This window comes from Engystomops pustulosus, chromosome 4 (genome assembly GCF_040894005.1).
Source record: "Engystomops pustulosus chromosome 4, aEngPut4.maternal, whole genome shotgun sequence".
NCBI lineage: Eukaryota > Metazoa > Chordata > Amphibia > Anura > Leptodactylidae > Engystomops > Engystomops pustulosus.
Window position 1 is genome coordinate 80,485,891 of NC_092414.1, and position 13,789 is coordinate 80,499,679.

Below are 13,789 nucleotides of genomic sequence, written 5' to 3' on the forward strand. Positions count from 1 at the left end.
TAAACGCCAGTCAAAATTATTTGGGTCTCTGTGACAATTGGATTTAAAAAATATTGGGTTGTCATAAGAACCAGGATTAACACTAAAGCTTCATTACAGACACCTTTAACCCCTTACCGCTCAGCGTCCGATATAGAGCTGATGCCAGTTCAGCTCATGAACTGAACCGAACCGGCATCGGGAAACACGGGGTGCCGGCTATAATTAATAGCCGGCACCCCAGTGTAACACCCGCGGTCGGATGGGCTCCGATCGCGGATGTTTAACCCATTAAATGCCACCGTAACTTAACTTTCCCCACGATCAGACCCCCCCCCCCCCCGAGCCGTTTTTGGGGGGCACCGATCATTGTTGTGGCATCACTGGGGTCCGATCTGCGCAAGATTTCCGGGAAAGGCCCAGTGGCGTCAACGGCATTCATAACGGTCCATAGGAGGAGCCAGGAGGTGTGAATAATCTAGCTTGTGGCGGAGCCAGAGCAAATCGAGTTGATTACAATGTTTTTAAAACTTTAATTTTGACGAATATAGGCAGTTCTAAGATATAACATAAGAAGATTGCTGGTGAGGAGGTGAGTGGTACACATTTACCATCAACTAATCTGATGGCAGATGTCCTTTAAGTGCTGCTTCTTACCTAATAATAATAATAATTCCTTTATTTTTTTATATAGCGCACACAGATTATGCTGCGCTGTACAGAGCTTGCCAAATTGGGGCTGACAATCTAATCAACCTACCAGTATGTTTTTGAAGTATGGGAGGAAATCATAGGACCCGGAGGAGACCAATGGAAAGAACAGGCAAACTCTGCAGATTTTGATGTTCATCTTTTTTTATATTTGTTACCATCATAGGCGCTTAGTCATGTATAATGAATATCTTTCTAGGGAGAGGTACTTATTGTGACTCAATAGATGGCCTGAAAAAAATCTGGAAAATACCAGTCAACCACCGAGAACAGCAACAAATAACAGGGTGCACAAAGACTTTATAATGTAAAGTTAAGGAACACATTAATACTACAAAGTAGTAATACTTCCTCAATGTACTTATACTGTTAATATGTTGTACCGGTAATAATGGTTTCTCTTATGTGTAATGTTAAGTAAAATGTTAACTTTCCTTTAGTTTCTGAATTTAAAAAAAAAAAAAACATTTAAAGGGGATGTCCGATGGTTTATGCATTTTTCATACTGCTGTACCATCCTCAGCAAAGATCATCAGTATGAAGTCCATGGGGGTACAACATCTGGACAGTAGCCGCTGTGTGCTGGAACCTACACTTTCCTATAGGATAATACCACTGCATCAATGGATAGCACACAGCATCCCCCATGGATAAAGTAAGCAATAAATTGTAATTCTGATACAACCCCCTTTAATAACCAACCAATATTCAGGTGTACAATCTTCTAATTCCTCAGTCGTTTCCAGTTATAAATTTGGTGTCAGTGAATGCAGAGACTGGAAGCCAGAACATAACATAGCTAGTCCTACTCTGGGCAGGAAAGCAGATACAAAGTATAAACTGGAGACAAATGTATCCATAGACCGGATACAAAGATATACACTCCTAAGCTAAGAGCAAGTATGTACAGCCACTGCCAGTTACCCTGTCCTCATTCACTTATAGAAAACTTGAGCTCTGCTCATACTCACATTATTTACTTCCAATAATGATGATCCGTTATATTACAGTGCCCAATGAGATCAGTCAGGTTTTGGCCGCAATGTCCATCAGTTTAGTATTTTAGATGGAATTGAGATTCCTAACTAACTACTCAATACAGATGTGAACAGAGTCTAATATCTCAACAACTTATGAAAAGAAGCAATAATTACACAGATATAATCACATGTGTGTGACTATAGTGTCTCTGCTCACTCTATGATGGGATATGTATGCTCCTGTATGATACTAACGTGACAGATATGTTACATATATGAGATTGCAAGTAGCCATGGTTTTGTCCTGTACATGAATCCTTACAATATCCTTATATATCTGAAAATGTTCATGAACACAGAAAATCACATTAAAAGGGTTGTCCGAGACTGTAAAAATAAAACCTTGGTGGCCGGATGGGGGCTGCTTAAAAAAAACTAAACAAATAATAAACATTTACTTACCTCCCGGCGCCCCGGGCTGCCATCTCTCCAGTCTGTGCTCCATGTAAACAAACACGCTGTGCTCAGCTTCCCGCCAGCTGAACCCACCAGTCCCTATTCCCAGCACTGTATATGCGGGATGGGTGGGTGTGGTCAGCCAGAAGCTGAGCGCAGGGTGACTTCCGTGCCCCTGTTTGTTAAAATGGAGCACAGACCAGAGAGATGGCAGCGTGACTCCGGAAGGTAAGTAAAGGTTTATTTTTTTTAAGCAGCCCCCTCCCGGCCACCAAGGTTTTTTTTTTTTACAGTCACAGACAACCCCTTGCAACCATGGTGTGGCTACCTCTGGTAAGATCAGCTCTTCTTTTAGCCCCATATGCACTTGTTTTTACAAGAAAAAAATTTTATTATGCAAATGAGCCTTTGGGCTAAATTAACAGCTCTGGAGAATAGAGCCCATCAGATTCATTTGCATCATTTTTAATTTATAAATAATATAATATATTTTTATATATTTTTTTATAAAAACAAGGATACAAGAAAAAGAAAATGCTCTTGGTTAACAATCCTTGATCCTGGTGGTAGATTTCCTTTAACCGAAGAGGCAGCATGGATCACGCAAAGTTACATGACAGGTAAAAGTTGTGCACATCAGTGTAACCACAAGTATTGCTAGTATATAAAATACGCTAGCAATGTAAGATGAACCTGTTATAATTGTGGTCTTTGCAATGCGTAAAATGTAAGAAAAGAAGGACCTCGTATTGGATGACACATGACTGTGGCCATACCGATTCTATGCACGTTGGATTATTTCTCACTGGACACTGATATTGTATCAATATTAGTCACATGAAAACCCCTATTAAATGAGGCTAGATCAATGTTTTCTATGGATGTCTCTAAAATTCACCAATACAAAACATAGGAGGCTTCCATCTATGCGGTCATCATCCTCTACACAAATCAAGTACAGAAGTATTTCTGCAGTGGACAGCGAACCAGGCAATGTCAAAAAGCAGCTTGTGTCCGCCACTGTTTTTAAGCAAATTGCCTATAATAATTCCTTTATTTATATAGCGGACACAGATTATGCAGCGCTGCGCAGAGTTTGTCAAATCAGTCCCTGTCCCCAATGGGGCTCACAATCTAATTAGCCTATCAGTATGTTTTGGAACGTGGGAGGAAAGTGGAGGATCTGGACCTGGATGGGACTTGAACCCCAGTGCTGCAAGGCTGTAGTGCTAACCACTGAGCCACCGTACCACTTGACAAGAGGGCATGGATGGGTGTGAAGAGGAGGTGTGGCTGATGGCCTTGTGTTTGCACTCTCACTATAGCCTACTATAGCTCAACGTTGGGCTTTCGGGGCTCCAATCATACGTCGCACACAGAGCTGCCCTATATGCAGAGTTATTAGGTTCTATAGAACAGTATAGGTGCCCACATCCTCCTTATAATCTATAGGATCTCCCTCATCCCTATGATAAGAGTCCAGAGGAGAAGACATGATGGAGAACATCCTATAGAGGGGCTGTAACCCGGCTAGCATTACCTCTTTGACAGGAGGGAACTTCTTCTTGCACTCCATGGAGAGCCCCCGCAGGTCACTCTGCATGTTCTCCAGGAGCTTCTTGATGGCCTCGGGGCTGCTGGTGGAGGAGGACATGGCTCCTGTTAGTACTTGGTAGAGGGCAGGAGAAGCGGGACTGGGAGCAGTCGCTAATGCGGAGCCTGCGGCCACCCTTCAGTCCAGGCTCCTAGAACATGTCCCCGGCTGAGCACTGAGCTGTCAGCCCCTCGGCTCGGCCATCAGCCGGACTCCCAGAATCCTTTGCTCTCCGCACTGACACGTAACAGCCGCTTCCGTAAACATAAGCTGCAGGCAGAGGAGAACCCTCCGCGCAGGCGCAGTGTCACATTCCCACAGAACGTCACCGTCACTCGGGCACTTCCCGTTCTGCCAGTGACAACATGGCAGCTGCTGCCCTGGCCTGTCCGTGCTAGGAAAATAGCTATGGCGAGCTATAAACGGTTATCGGTGACGTTTCTTCTATACATTCCATGGACCCCTTCCGTTTTTCCTCCCTATGTAACAATACGGAAGCCAGAACTTCTTATTGTTACATATACGTCTAAGAGCTGGTAATAAATTCTATTTCAGTATTCTATGCTCTGTACTGGGAAACTGCCAAATGCAGCGAAATGAATGAAAAACGCATTTCTTACAAATTTGGATTTTATGGCTTTTATTTTCTTGACACATTGGCCTATATTTATTACACAGTGGTATAAAATAAACACCTTATACTTTACACCTTATACTTACCTCCTCCAGGCAACCCCATTCTCCTGTGGCACTGTCACTGCCAGGTTTCTGTTCCTTTACAAAGGCCGACACTCCTGTCCCAACTCCTGCTGCGCACCTTCTACACACTGAAACCAATGCTGCAGCATGCAGGGAGCCGGGGCGAAGAGTAGGGATCACCTTGGATGTCACCCTTGCCTTCCAACCTCAATAGCAATCAAGGTTAACATTGCCTGCACCCTATGTTTGACCTGCTCACCTCTGTAGGAGGTCTCCAAAAGTAGGAAACTTTATTATTGCAGCTGGAAACACTGCCAGGGAGGGCAAGAGTTAACAAATCCATTGTCTATACCCAATTGTATGATGTGTTCTTATTGTAAAGGAAGCTGATTGGAGAGTGCTGCCAAAACCCCTTGTGGGGCAGAGTTATCAAGTGTCTGAAAGGCAGAATATTTCTGACTTTAAAATATTTTCCCCTTTAAAATATTCATGAGCACTGGTAAAATGAAAGGTGAGCTGTGATTGGTTGCCATATTGCCACTAGAAATATTCTGACTTTCAGACACTTGATAAATTTGCCCCAGTGAGTCTTCAGTCTAAGCAGAGAGTGCAGCACCTGTCTGTGCTGCACAAGCCAGGAACCAGAAGTGTCTCAGGCCAGCTGCCTGACACCTTGGGCCAGTCAGGAGACTAATCCCCAGAGCAGAGGTCCACTGTCCGGACTCGGCTCCATCTTTTCCACCCCAGCCTGAAGCTATTAACAGGCTTTCCTTTCCAGCCTGCTGAACCTGGTGTTGATGTAAGGACGTTCCAAAAAAGAACCGTGAGTTGATTTGCACAACGTGCCTCCATGTGATCCCTTGAAACCTCTTTCATCGCCCTCTACTTTTCTTGTACACACCACCTGCTGGAGACCTGCCAGGCTGTAGGCCTTCCTCCGGTCCCAATACCAAGCACTGTGACCATAACCTGCCCAAGGCGGCATAAGCCAGCCACTCTGGTATTCTGGGGCCCGGCTGTCTGTAACCACCGAAGAAAGGCTAGGCCCTGGTGGAGGACATTGCATATGTAAAACTGAAAAATAACCAGCACGCAGAACATTGTGGGTAAAACATGGTTTATTATATACAACCCTCTTATATCTAAAACTGCTGATCCAGAAGAAGGCAAAAACCTTTTTTCTCAGGGAAAAATTCCTTCTTGACCCCCAAGAAAAGACGATCAGTTCTAGAACCCTTGACAAAGTCACTAACGTAACTCCAGCGCTGCAAAATATGGCAAATGTCTTTTTTAGGTTTCGATAGCATGGCGCTCGTCTTTTCTCCTATCGCAGCTCGATTGTTATTCATCTCCACTGCTGAATGAGAGAACACACACTGCAGAGGCCTATTACTAATAGCACTAAGACTTATAGGAAACCTACTATCAAAATCAGACACGATAAACCATGAACACTTGTCTATAGATCCAGTTACCATGATTGTAGTATTATACTTCATGCTCACTACACAAGTGCTGGGGCAACAGGATAAAGGTAAAACAGTGTAACAGTCTATAAAGCCAGATGACAGATAGGCTAGGGTATCCCTTCAAGCTCATTTGCATAATGTTAAAGTTAATTTTAGAAGGAAGGAGACCATGGATTACAAATATAGGAAGATTACCACAGTCATGGATTTATGAGTAAGTGCCTTGGGTTTATCATGATGGATTTTGATGGTAGATTTCCTGTAAAATACATTAAATTTACATTATTAACAGTGTATGAAAAGGCTTAGGGTGCATTCACACAGCGGTATGCCCACTACCGCCGTGCACTGGAGAGGATTAGGAGGAGTTGACCCCTCCTCTCTCCATAGAAAACAGTGACGCACGGCCGCACACTCAGGAAAAGATAGCGCGGGCTCTATCTTTTCCTGGTGTACGGCGCAAATAAATAAAAGTGCAAGGTGCAATGAATAACTATTGCATTATTTATTGCACCTTGCAATTTTATTTATTTAGGCACTTTATTCACTTTGGGCTACCTTTTGTCATTTATGGTATGCTCTTGTTTACATTAATATTGCCTGCATATGTTACTTACTTGTCCTTGTCTCTCTGTCCATGTTCAACACCTCTTTTCACTCGGATTTATGAGGATAACCCAGTTTGGTATTGTATCAGTAGGACAGATAGTGTGCATTAGCAACATCCATCTGTCCCCTTGTTTATTATCATAAACCCTTTACCCTAATAATCTAAGCACATTGTGAGGACACATGGATCATAGCACAGAGGAATCATGAAGTGTCTGCTTAGAGACTCCTCGTCCACACTCTGGATTTTTACACTGACTAGGGAGTGATAGGACCAAAACAGCAATAAAACTGACTAAAATTGCAAAGTAAGGGGTCTTTATTGTGTAAACATGACTAGGGGATTAAAATTTGAGGACTTTCTTTCATGGGAAACACCATTTAAAGGCTGGACCCTCAGACTGGTCACTGCTGAATAGAGCAACAAAAGACTTGTTACTGCTATCTAGACCCATATACATGTTGGTCACTGACCGGACCCGCTCACAGACTAGTTACTCATGGGTTGATGTTCACACAGACTGTTTCCTATTGGCCAAATAAAAAAAAAAAGTCAGGAAACTACTGTCCTGGTCTTTCACAGACTGGTAACCTCTGTTTGGACCTCAAACAAAGCGATTTAGTTGTCGAACCCAGAAACGGGTAACGGCAGACTTAATCCTCCTAAATGTCGGTCACTTACAGGACAGATGACTCACAGCCTGAAAACTCAAACACACCTGGTCACTTCTGATTGGACCCACTTGCAGAATGCTTACTTATTGTACAGGCTGACCCGAACCCAAACTGACTAACCCCAACTGGTTACCTTGTCACTTCGGCTTTGACTTCACTTACAGGTACCACTCTCTTACAGGACAGGTCATATGCTGCCGGTCCCTCATACACAACCTGGTCACTTCTGCCCAAAACAACTTAAAGGACCAAGTAACCTGATCTTCTTTTGTTTGGTCCCACTTACAGAAGGGCCAAAAGGGACTAATTTGCGTAAGGTGGTCAGGCTGCATAGTGGTTATGGCAGAAGTGACCAGGTTTTGCAGAAGGGTCAGGCTTAAAGCAGTCTTTAAGTGGGTTCAGGCAGAAGTGACCAGGTCAGGCTGTAAGTCTTCTGTCCTGTAAGAGAGCAGTGTGTAAATAGGTCTGGGCAATAGTGCGTAAGGGTTAGGCCACAAATGCCATGGGATGTATTGGCAGATATAAAGTATGTGGGTGGGGTTATTATAGACATATAGCATATAGTTAAGTTGTAGGTACACTAGATGAGTGCAGGGGCTATTATTTTACCATGTTGTCTTCATAAGGGGCATCAAGGTCTCTATGTGAGTATAGTATCTGTATACTGACACCATCTACTGACCATCACAAAATTGCTGCTGCTACTATGGCAAGCAAATTTAAAAATAGCATAATAGTTCCAAAGAGACCAAAACTGTCCCTCTAACTGTCCTGATGAATCCAATTGGGTACCTAACTGACATTGATTTCATCTTTACCCTCAGGAATAGTCATAGTTAGTGGAGTGTTTGGGCATGCACCCCGGATTCTGGATATCAACAAAGCTTAGTCATGGCATTTAGAAAATTCGGGGCAGTGATTCGAATCTTCCCCTGGGTGATGTATGGTCTAGCTACACCCTTGTTTTGTGCCCCCTTCTCCCCTATATAAGCCCTTTATCTCTCTTAGATCTGCCCACTGATGTACCTGACTTATTTCCTCTAGCCATCCTGAAGCAAACCTAAAGGCCCAAATCTGACCTTCATGTTTTCCGGGCTTTATGCTTAACGTATCTGCTGGTCCAGGCAGGAGTCTCCTCATTGTAGCAGCCGGTTGAACTCATCTTCATCGTCTCCTTCTCCATCCAGCTGATAGTTGGAAGAACTAGAAGATGGAAAGTAATGTAGTACAGTAGGGGCTTATGCGTAGAGAAAATATGTCGTAGGTGACGGGTAACAAATCACACCACTGTTTTGAATTAACATCAGTGGAATAATGAAAGCTGCACTATGAATAGCCAACATATTATGCTTTTGCTTGGAGTAGTCTCTTTCATTTTCTTCTTCTACCTAGCCCCTTCTTCTTCCAGCCACAAATCATCTCTGCAGATTTAGCAACAGAAACATTGTAGGAACTTCTTTACACATCGTATGTACTGTTCTGCTCACAGTAGCCAATATAGTAACGGTACCTCCACAGTAGCCAATATAGTCTCAGGGCCCCCACACTAGCCAATATAGTCACAGAGGCCCCCACACTAGCCAATATAATCACATGAGCCCCACACTAGCCACTATAGTCACAGTACCTCCGAAGTAGCCAGTAGTCACAGTTCCCAATCCACAGTAGCCATTTGTTATATTGCTAAGTCACAATTGCCCCCCCCCCCCCACACTGTTGCCTATATAGCTACAGAGCCCCCTCAGTAGCCAATACTTGCAATGCTTCTACAGCGGCTGAGTTAGTGTGCACCATAGTAGATATTGTTCGATTTGCCTCCCCCCACAGAAGCCATTAAACATATTACTTACTGCAGTAGCCACGTGCCAGTCCCCTTCCCCCCAACAGTATGGTCATATGCCTCAGCACCTTTGGCCAAGCACATCATCACGCACCCTCTGCATGCTGTCTGTCTGTGAGATGGAGTGCAGCAGAGCAGGGACTGACGGTTCCTGTGCACCACTAGCACAATCAAATGGTTTTATCCAGCCAGGGGCCTGGCACAACTGTGAAGGAGGTTAGAAGGCGGGGGGATACTGGGACTCCCACCCCACCTATTTGTGTCCATGGAATACTCTACATATCTGGGCTCCCGAAAAGGACCCAGCATGTATTCTTATAAAGATTTCTGTAAATGTATCAATACACATGTGTTATTTTAATAAATAACTGCAGCCAACCACTATGGAACAAGAATTAAACAAGAAAATCCAGGGATAAAAAAAAATCACAAATTATAAAGAAAAAAAAATATATTTTTTTATAAACACGTGTCATTTGTATAGCAAATGACTGTGTTAATCACTTTCATTATGTATCCAGACGGCTAGGGTAATATAGCATCTTCCAGCAGGGACATCACACCGAGATGAAACATACAAATACTAGCATCAAAGGCTGATGTACTCCAGTTCCGAGACTGATACTTTTGGGAAAATTGTTCCCATAATAGAAATGGCGCCGCTGAGTATGCGCGTAGTCACGTAACACGTAACCACGTAGGGCACGCTAGCCCCTGATGAGTGGGAGCGGAGAACCCGTACTTCCTTTTCTCGCTGCTGCCCATCACGGAGAGGTGAGGCTCTAGCGCTCTCAGGCCTGATGTTGTAGTAATAAGTGTGCTGTTCGCCCGGTAACCGCCTGTCCTCACTCTCTCCCCGCAGGAACATGCCGGCTAAGGGTCCCCTGCAGTCCGTCCAGGTTTTCGGACGTAAGGTTAGTGTGCGGGGGCCGTGTGAGCTGAAGCCTCGTGTCCTCTGGTGCCGGCGCTGGCTGTACGCAGGCTCTGTGCTCGGGCCGGTAGTGTGGAGCGCTGTTCGAGGCTGGATAGTAGGCGGACATGTGCAGCAGCTGGGTACGCGCCGGAGCACCGAGTAATATAGGCCGCGGGTTATGCAGGAATAACGGCAGACCTGGTGTCTTGTGTAAACGTGTTTTCCTACCACAAGCCGCCAGTACTGTAGTGCGAATCACTACTTGTGCTGGTAATATGTGCACATGAATGCTTATGCCACACACCTGCCAATCTGCTATTCATCTTTAGGTAAACACTATACTGATGGAGGCCTCTGTAACCATAGAATAATAGACTAAGGACATACACATAAAATACATAGAGGGCTCTAGTGAGGCCGTGTGTGTACACTGATGCTACAAACCAGTCCTGCTGAGAGATCCTTACCTCCATCATTTACAAGACACTGCCGCCATGTAACTGCGTTTAGCTGTCAGAGTAGCTGTCTTTCCAAACTACTAACTTCAAGAATATTGATAAACTGCACCCAAAATAAAATGTTACTTTACCTTCACCATATTCGGTGGGCACTTGCTGATTGTAGCAATATATCATCCATATCTGTGACTAATGTTTTACACTGGATTCTTGACTTTCTGCACTGGTTAGAGCCTACATTCTCAGTAAAATTTAATAGGTGATTACCCTCCTAATACCTTGTTGCATCTTTATTTCTGGATACAAATCCCTTGTGTTATCCCACATCACTGAACTGGTCTTAAAGGGGGTTTCCGGGACCACTTAAAAATGCTGCAGGACCCTCAGACAGCGTTTACACCCAATGTTTACGCTGCTTTGTGAAACTCAATACAGGCGAGGAGATCTTGCTAATTACATAACATTTGCACTTCCAAATCCGATGTGAATGTGATAACGTCACATTAAGCTTTGGGTCTTAACACAATGTAAAAGCATTAAAGGAAACCTACCACTTGAAGTGGCAGGTTTCTGATGGAAATACCGGTCACCAGCTCAGGGTGAGCTGGTGCCGGAGCCTATTTTTGTTAGTGTTTTAAACCACGGTTTAAAACACTTTTTAAACTTTATAGCCGGCGCAGGGAGGTACGCGCTCGGCGCTTACCATGCGTGCGACCGTGCGCGCGGCTATATAGGAAGTGAAGGAGAGCCGCACACATGGTAAGCGCCGAGCGCGTACCTGCCTGCGCTGGCTATAAAGTTTAAAAAGTGTTTTAAACCGCGGTTTAAAACACTAACAAAAATAGGCTCCGGCACCAGCTCACCCTGAGCTGGTGCCCGGTATTTCCATCAGATACCTGCCACTTCAAGTGGTAGGTTTCCTTTAACACATTGCGGTTACATTTTGCAGACAAATTTTAACAGCAATGTAATTAGATCTCTCCTCAGCATTTAGATTTGCGTTTTGTTTTGCGTTTCAAAATGCAAAGTGCAAACTTAGCCTCGCAAACACACTTATAAATTATTTCGGGTGATTTATCAGAAGTGTCAGAGCAGAACTGTTCTAGTTGCTCATGACAACCAATCAGCTTTAATTTTATTATCGCATGTGAGTAAAAGCTGAGCGCTGTTTGTTTGCCATAAGTAACTAAAATGTTACTGTTCCGACACTTAATATTCCTCATATTTATTCTCTATTTTATTACAGAAAACTGCAACTGCTGTTGCCCACTGCAAAAGAGGTAATGGCCTAATTAAAGTGAATGGAAGACCCCTGGAGATGATTGAACCTGTTACCCTGCAATACAAGGTATGACCACAAGCAGGGCCAGATTATAGGGATGACTACAGGGGAGTGCACCCCAGGGCCCCTTCCATTTTACCCATAAGGGAGTCCCCACCAGCAATTTCTGACAGCCAGCTGACTGTCTTTGGGTGTGATGTGCCGCAGGTGTGCCTGCCCCTCCAAGCTGTGACAATTACTTACTGGCTGTATCAGTGAGTGTGCCCACCTAGAGCTTCATGAACAGTGACACCTGATCACCCCCCCTCCTTTACTTTTGGAAACCTAACACTGGTTGGGTTAGACTGTTGCTAGCCATTCAAGTGTTAGCGGTGGTGTGTGGTACTAGTAGCCTTATTTTTTGTTAAAAACCAGAGCAAAAGAAGCTAAATGAACAGATCCTTTTATAGACACCATATGTCAGTGTGCTTGGTTTACAATCCTTTATCCTGGTGGCAGATGTCCTTTAAGTTTCCTCCATGGGCCCGGAGTACATGGGTGCTGTAGAGCCATTCACTCTAGTGTGTGGTTTCTTGTGTTACAATGTAAATATACTGGCCTATCTTCCTGTTAAGATAGTTATGCTTTTGGTATGATATGTGAAAGTTTTATGGCCTAGCAGTATAATCTGGTAACTGTGGCTAGAACCACAGTGTGGTGGTAATCCACCATAGAAGCTTAATAAAGTTGAATTATTTAAATGTTTTTTGAAAAGGTCCTCTGCCTGAATGATCCAATAAACCCACAATTTATGCATAGTTGTGATTTGGTGGTAATGAGCCCAGACTATTTAAGTCTAGCTTTTTCCTTGAGCTTTCATACTGTTACTCATAGAAATTGTATTTTCACCTTTTAGCTGCTGGAGCCTGTTCTTCTCTTGGGCAAGGAGCGGTTTGCTGGTGTTGACATCAGAGTCCGTGTGAAGGGTGGTGGACGTGTTGCACAAGTCTATGGTAAGTATGGCGGGGGAAGGCTTTTAACCAAATGGCTAAATCTTAGAACTTGCTAATGTGTAGCACTATAGATTGTGTATGCTTGCTCTTTACATTTCCTATAGCGAGTTAAATTTGGTGTGGCTCTAAACACGTTTTCAACATTGACTTAAAATAAAGAAACCTTTTTTTCTTTACAGCCATCCGTCAAGCCATTTCCAAATCCCTTGTTGCATACTACCAGAAATGTAAGTAATCACTTTACTTGATATTATGCAAGTAAATCTGTTGTCTTTTCCTGTGCCTTCAGTGCACAATGTCCTAGTCTAATTTTATAGAAGCCATATCGCTATTGGTGTGTCTTTCCAGATGTGCCTGTAATCTGTCAGAGCCACATATAACTTTTTGTGGAACTAGGCATGCACCTGCCAATGCTATAAACCCCCCCCCCCCCCCATCTTTCTCATATACCACTGTAAAGAAAACGGGGGGGGGGGGGGGGGGTTGTTTACTTTTCTGCTTTTAAAGAATGGCTATGAACCCACATTTCTAGGTAGTGTCTTGAGTGACAGGAAAGCTTTGGTTTACCAAATTCTTAATCCTCTTTCAGATGTTGATGAGGCTTCAAAGAAGGAAATCAAGGATATTCTCATCCAATATGACAGGACTCTCCTAGTTGCAGATCCTCGTCGTTGCGAGTCCAAGAAGTTTGGTGGACCTGGAGCCCGTGCTCGCTACCAGAAGTCTTACCGTTAATCGCATTGTACATTTTCTTTCAATAAAACGTCTGAAAATTGGGGTTGGCTGTTTTCTATTCTATTAATGTTCAGTGGTGATTCATTAAAGGGGTTATCCGGGTATAATAATTTACGCTAGGGTGGGCTATTAAAAATAATAAATATGTACTTGCCTTGTCCGGCGCTGCTGATGTCCCACACCACAGTCCGTCTCATCTGTGCGCCAGTTTGTTTACAAGCGTGCACAGGGAGCTTCAAAGCAAAAAATTATGATTTTTACCTATTGAATCCCACTAAAAATGCAATAAAAAGTGATCAACAAAACATATGTACTCCAGAATGATACTGTTGCAAAGTACATGTCCCGCAAAAAAACAAGCCATCAACCAGCTCTGTAGCCAAAAAAGTAAAAATGT

The 13,789-nt window shown here is 43.7% G+C and overlaps 2 protein-coding genes across 3 annotated transcripts in view; one reads left to right on the top strand and one right to left on the bottom strand.

Moving 5' to 3' along the window:
- MON2 (MON2 homolog, regulator of endosome-to-Golgi trafficking) overlaps positions 1-4,019 on the bottom strand; it is a 75,893-nt gene extending 71,874 nt beyond the window's left edge. For both annotated transcript variants that reach the window (XM_072146488.1, XM_072146487.1), the window contains exon 1: positions 3,667-4,019. In XM_072146488.1, coding sequence (XP_072002589.1) covers positions 3,667-3,780 — 114 coding nt within the window. In that variant the 5' untranslated portion in view covers positions 3,781-4,019. The remainder of the gene's footprint in view (positions 1-3,666) is intronic.
- Positions 4,020-9,684: 5,665 nt separating this feature from the next.
- On the top strand, positions 9,685-13,433 carry RPS16 (ribosomal protein S16). Its single transcript, XM_072146489.1, has 6 exons — positions 9,685-9,786; positions 9,875-9,926; positions 11,630-11,731; positions 12,561-12,657; positions 12,837-12,884; positions 13,247-13,433. Exons 2-6 carry the CDS (start codon positions 9,879-9,881, stop codon positions 13,390-13,392), a joined length of 441 nt encoding a protein of 146 aa, XP_072002590.1. The 5' UTR covers positions 9,685-9,786; positions 9,875-9,878; the 3' UTR covers positions 13,393-13,433.
- The last annotated feature ends 356 nt before the right edge of the window (positions 13,434-13,789 follow it).

What these genes read in the sequence shown, in the direction of transcription:
- RPS16 (XM_072146489.1), top strand. Translation starts at nt 9,879, where the DNA reads ATGCCGGCTAAGGGTCCCCTGCAGTCCGTCCAGGTTTTCGGACGTAAG. An exon ending in CTGTTACCCTGCAATACAAG is followed by an intron (nt 11,732 to 12,560) that starts GTATGACCACAA and finishes TTCACCTTTTAG; the next exon opens with CTGCTGGAGCCTGTTCTTCT. An exon ending in ACGTGTTGCACAAGTCTATG is followed by an intron (nt 12,658 to 12,836) that starts GTAAGTATGGCG and finishes TTTTCTTTACAG; the next exon opens with CCATCCGTCAAGCCATTTCC.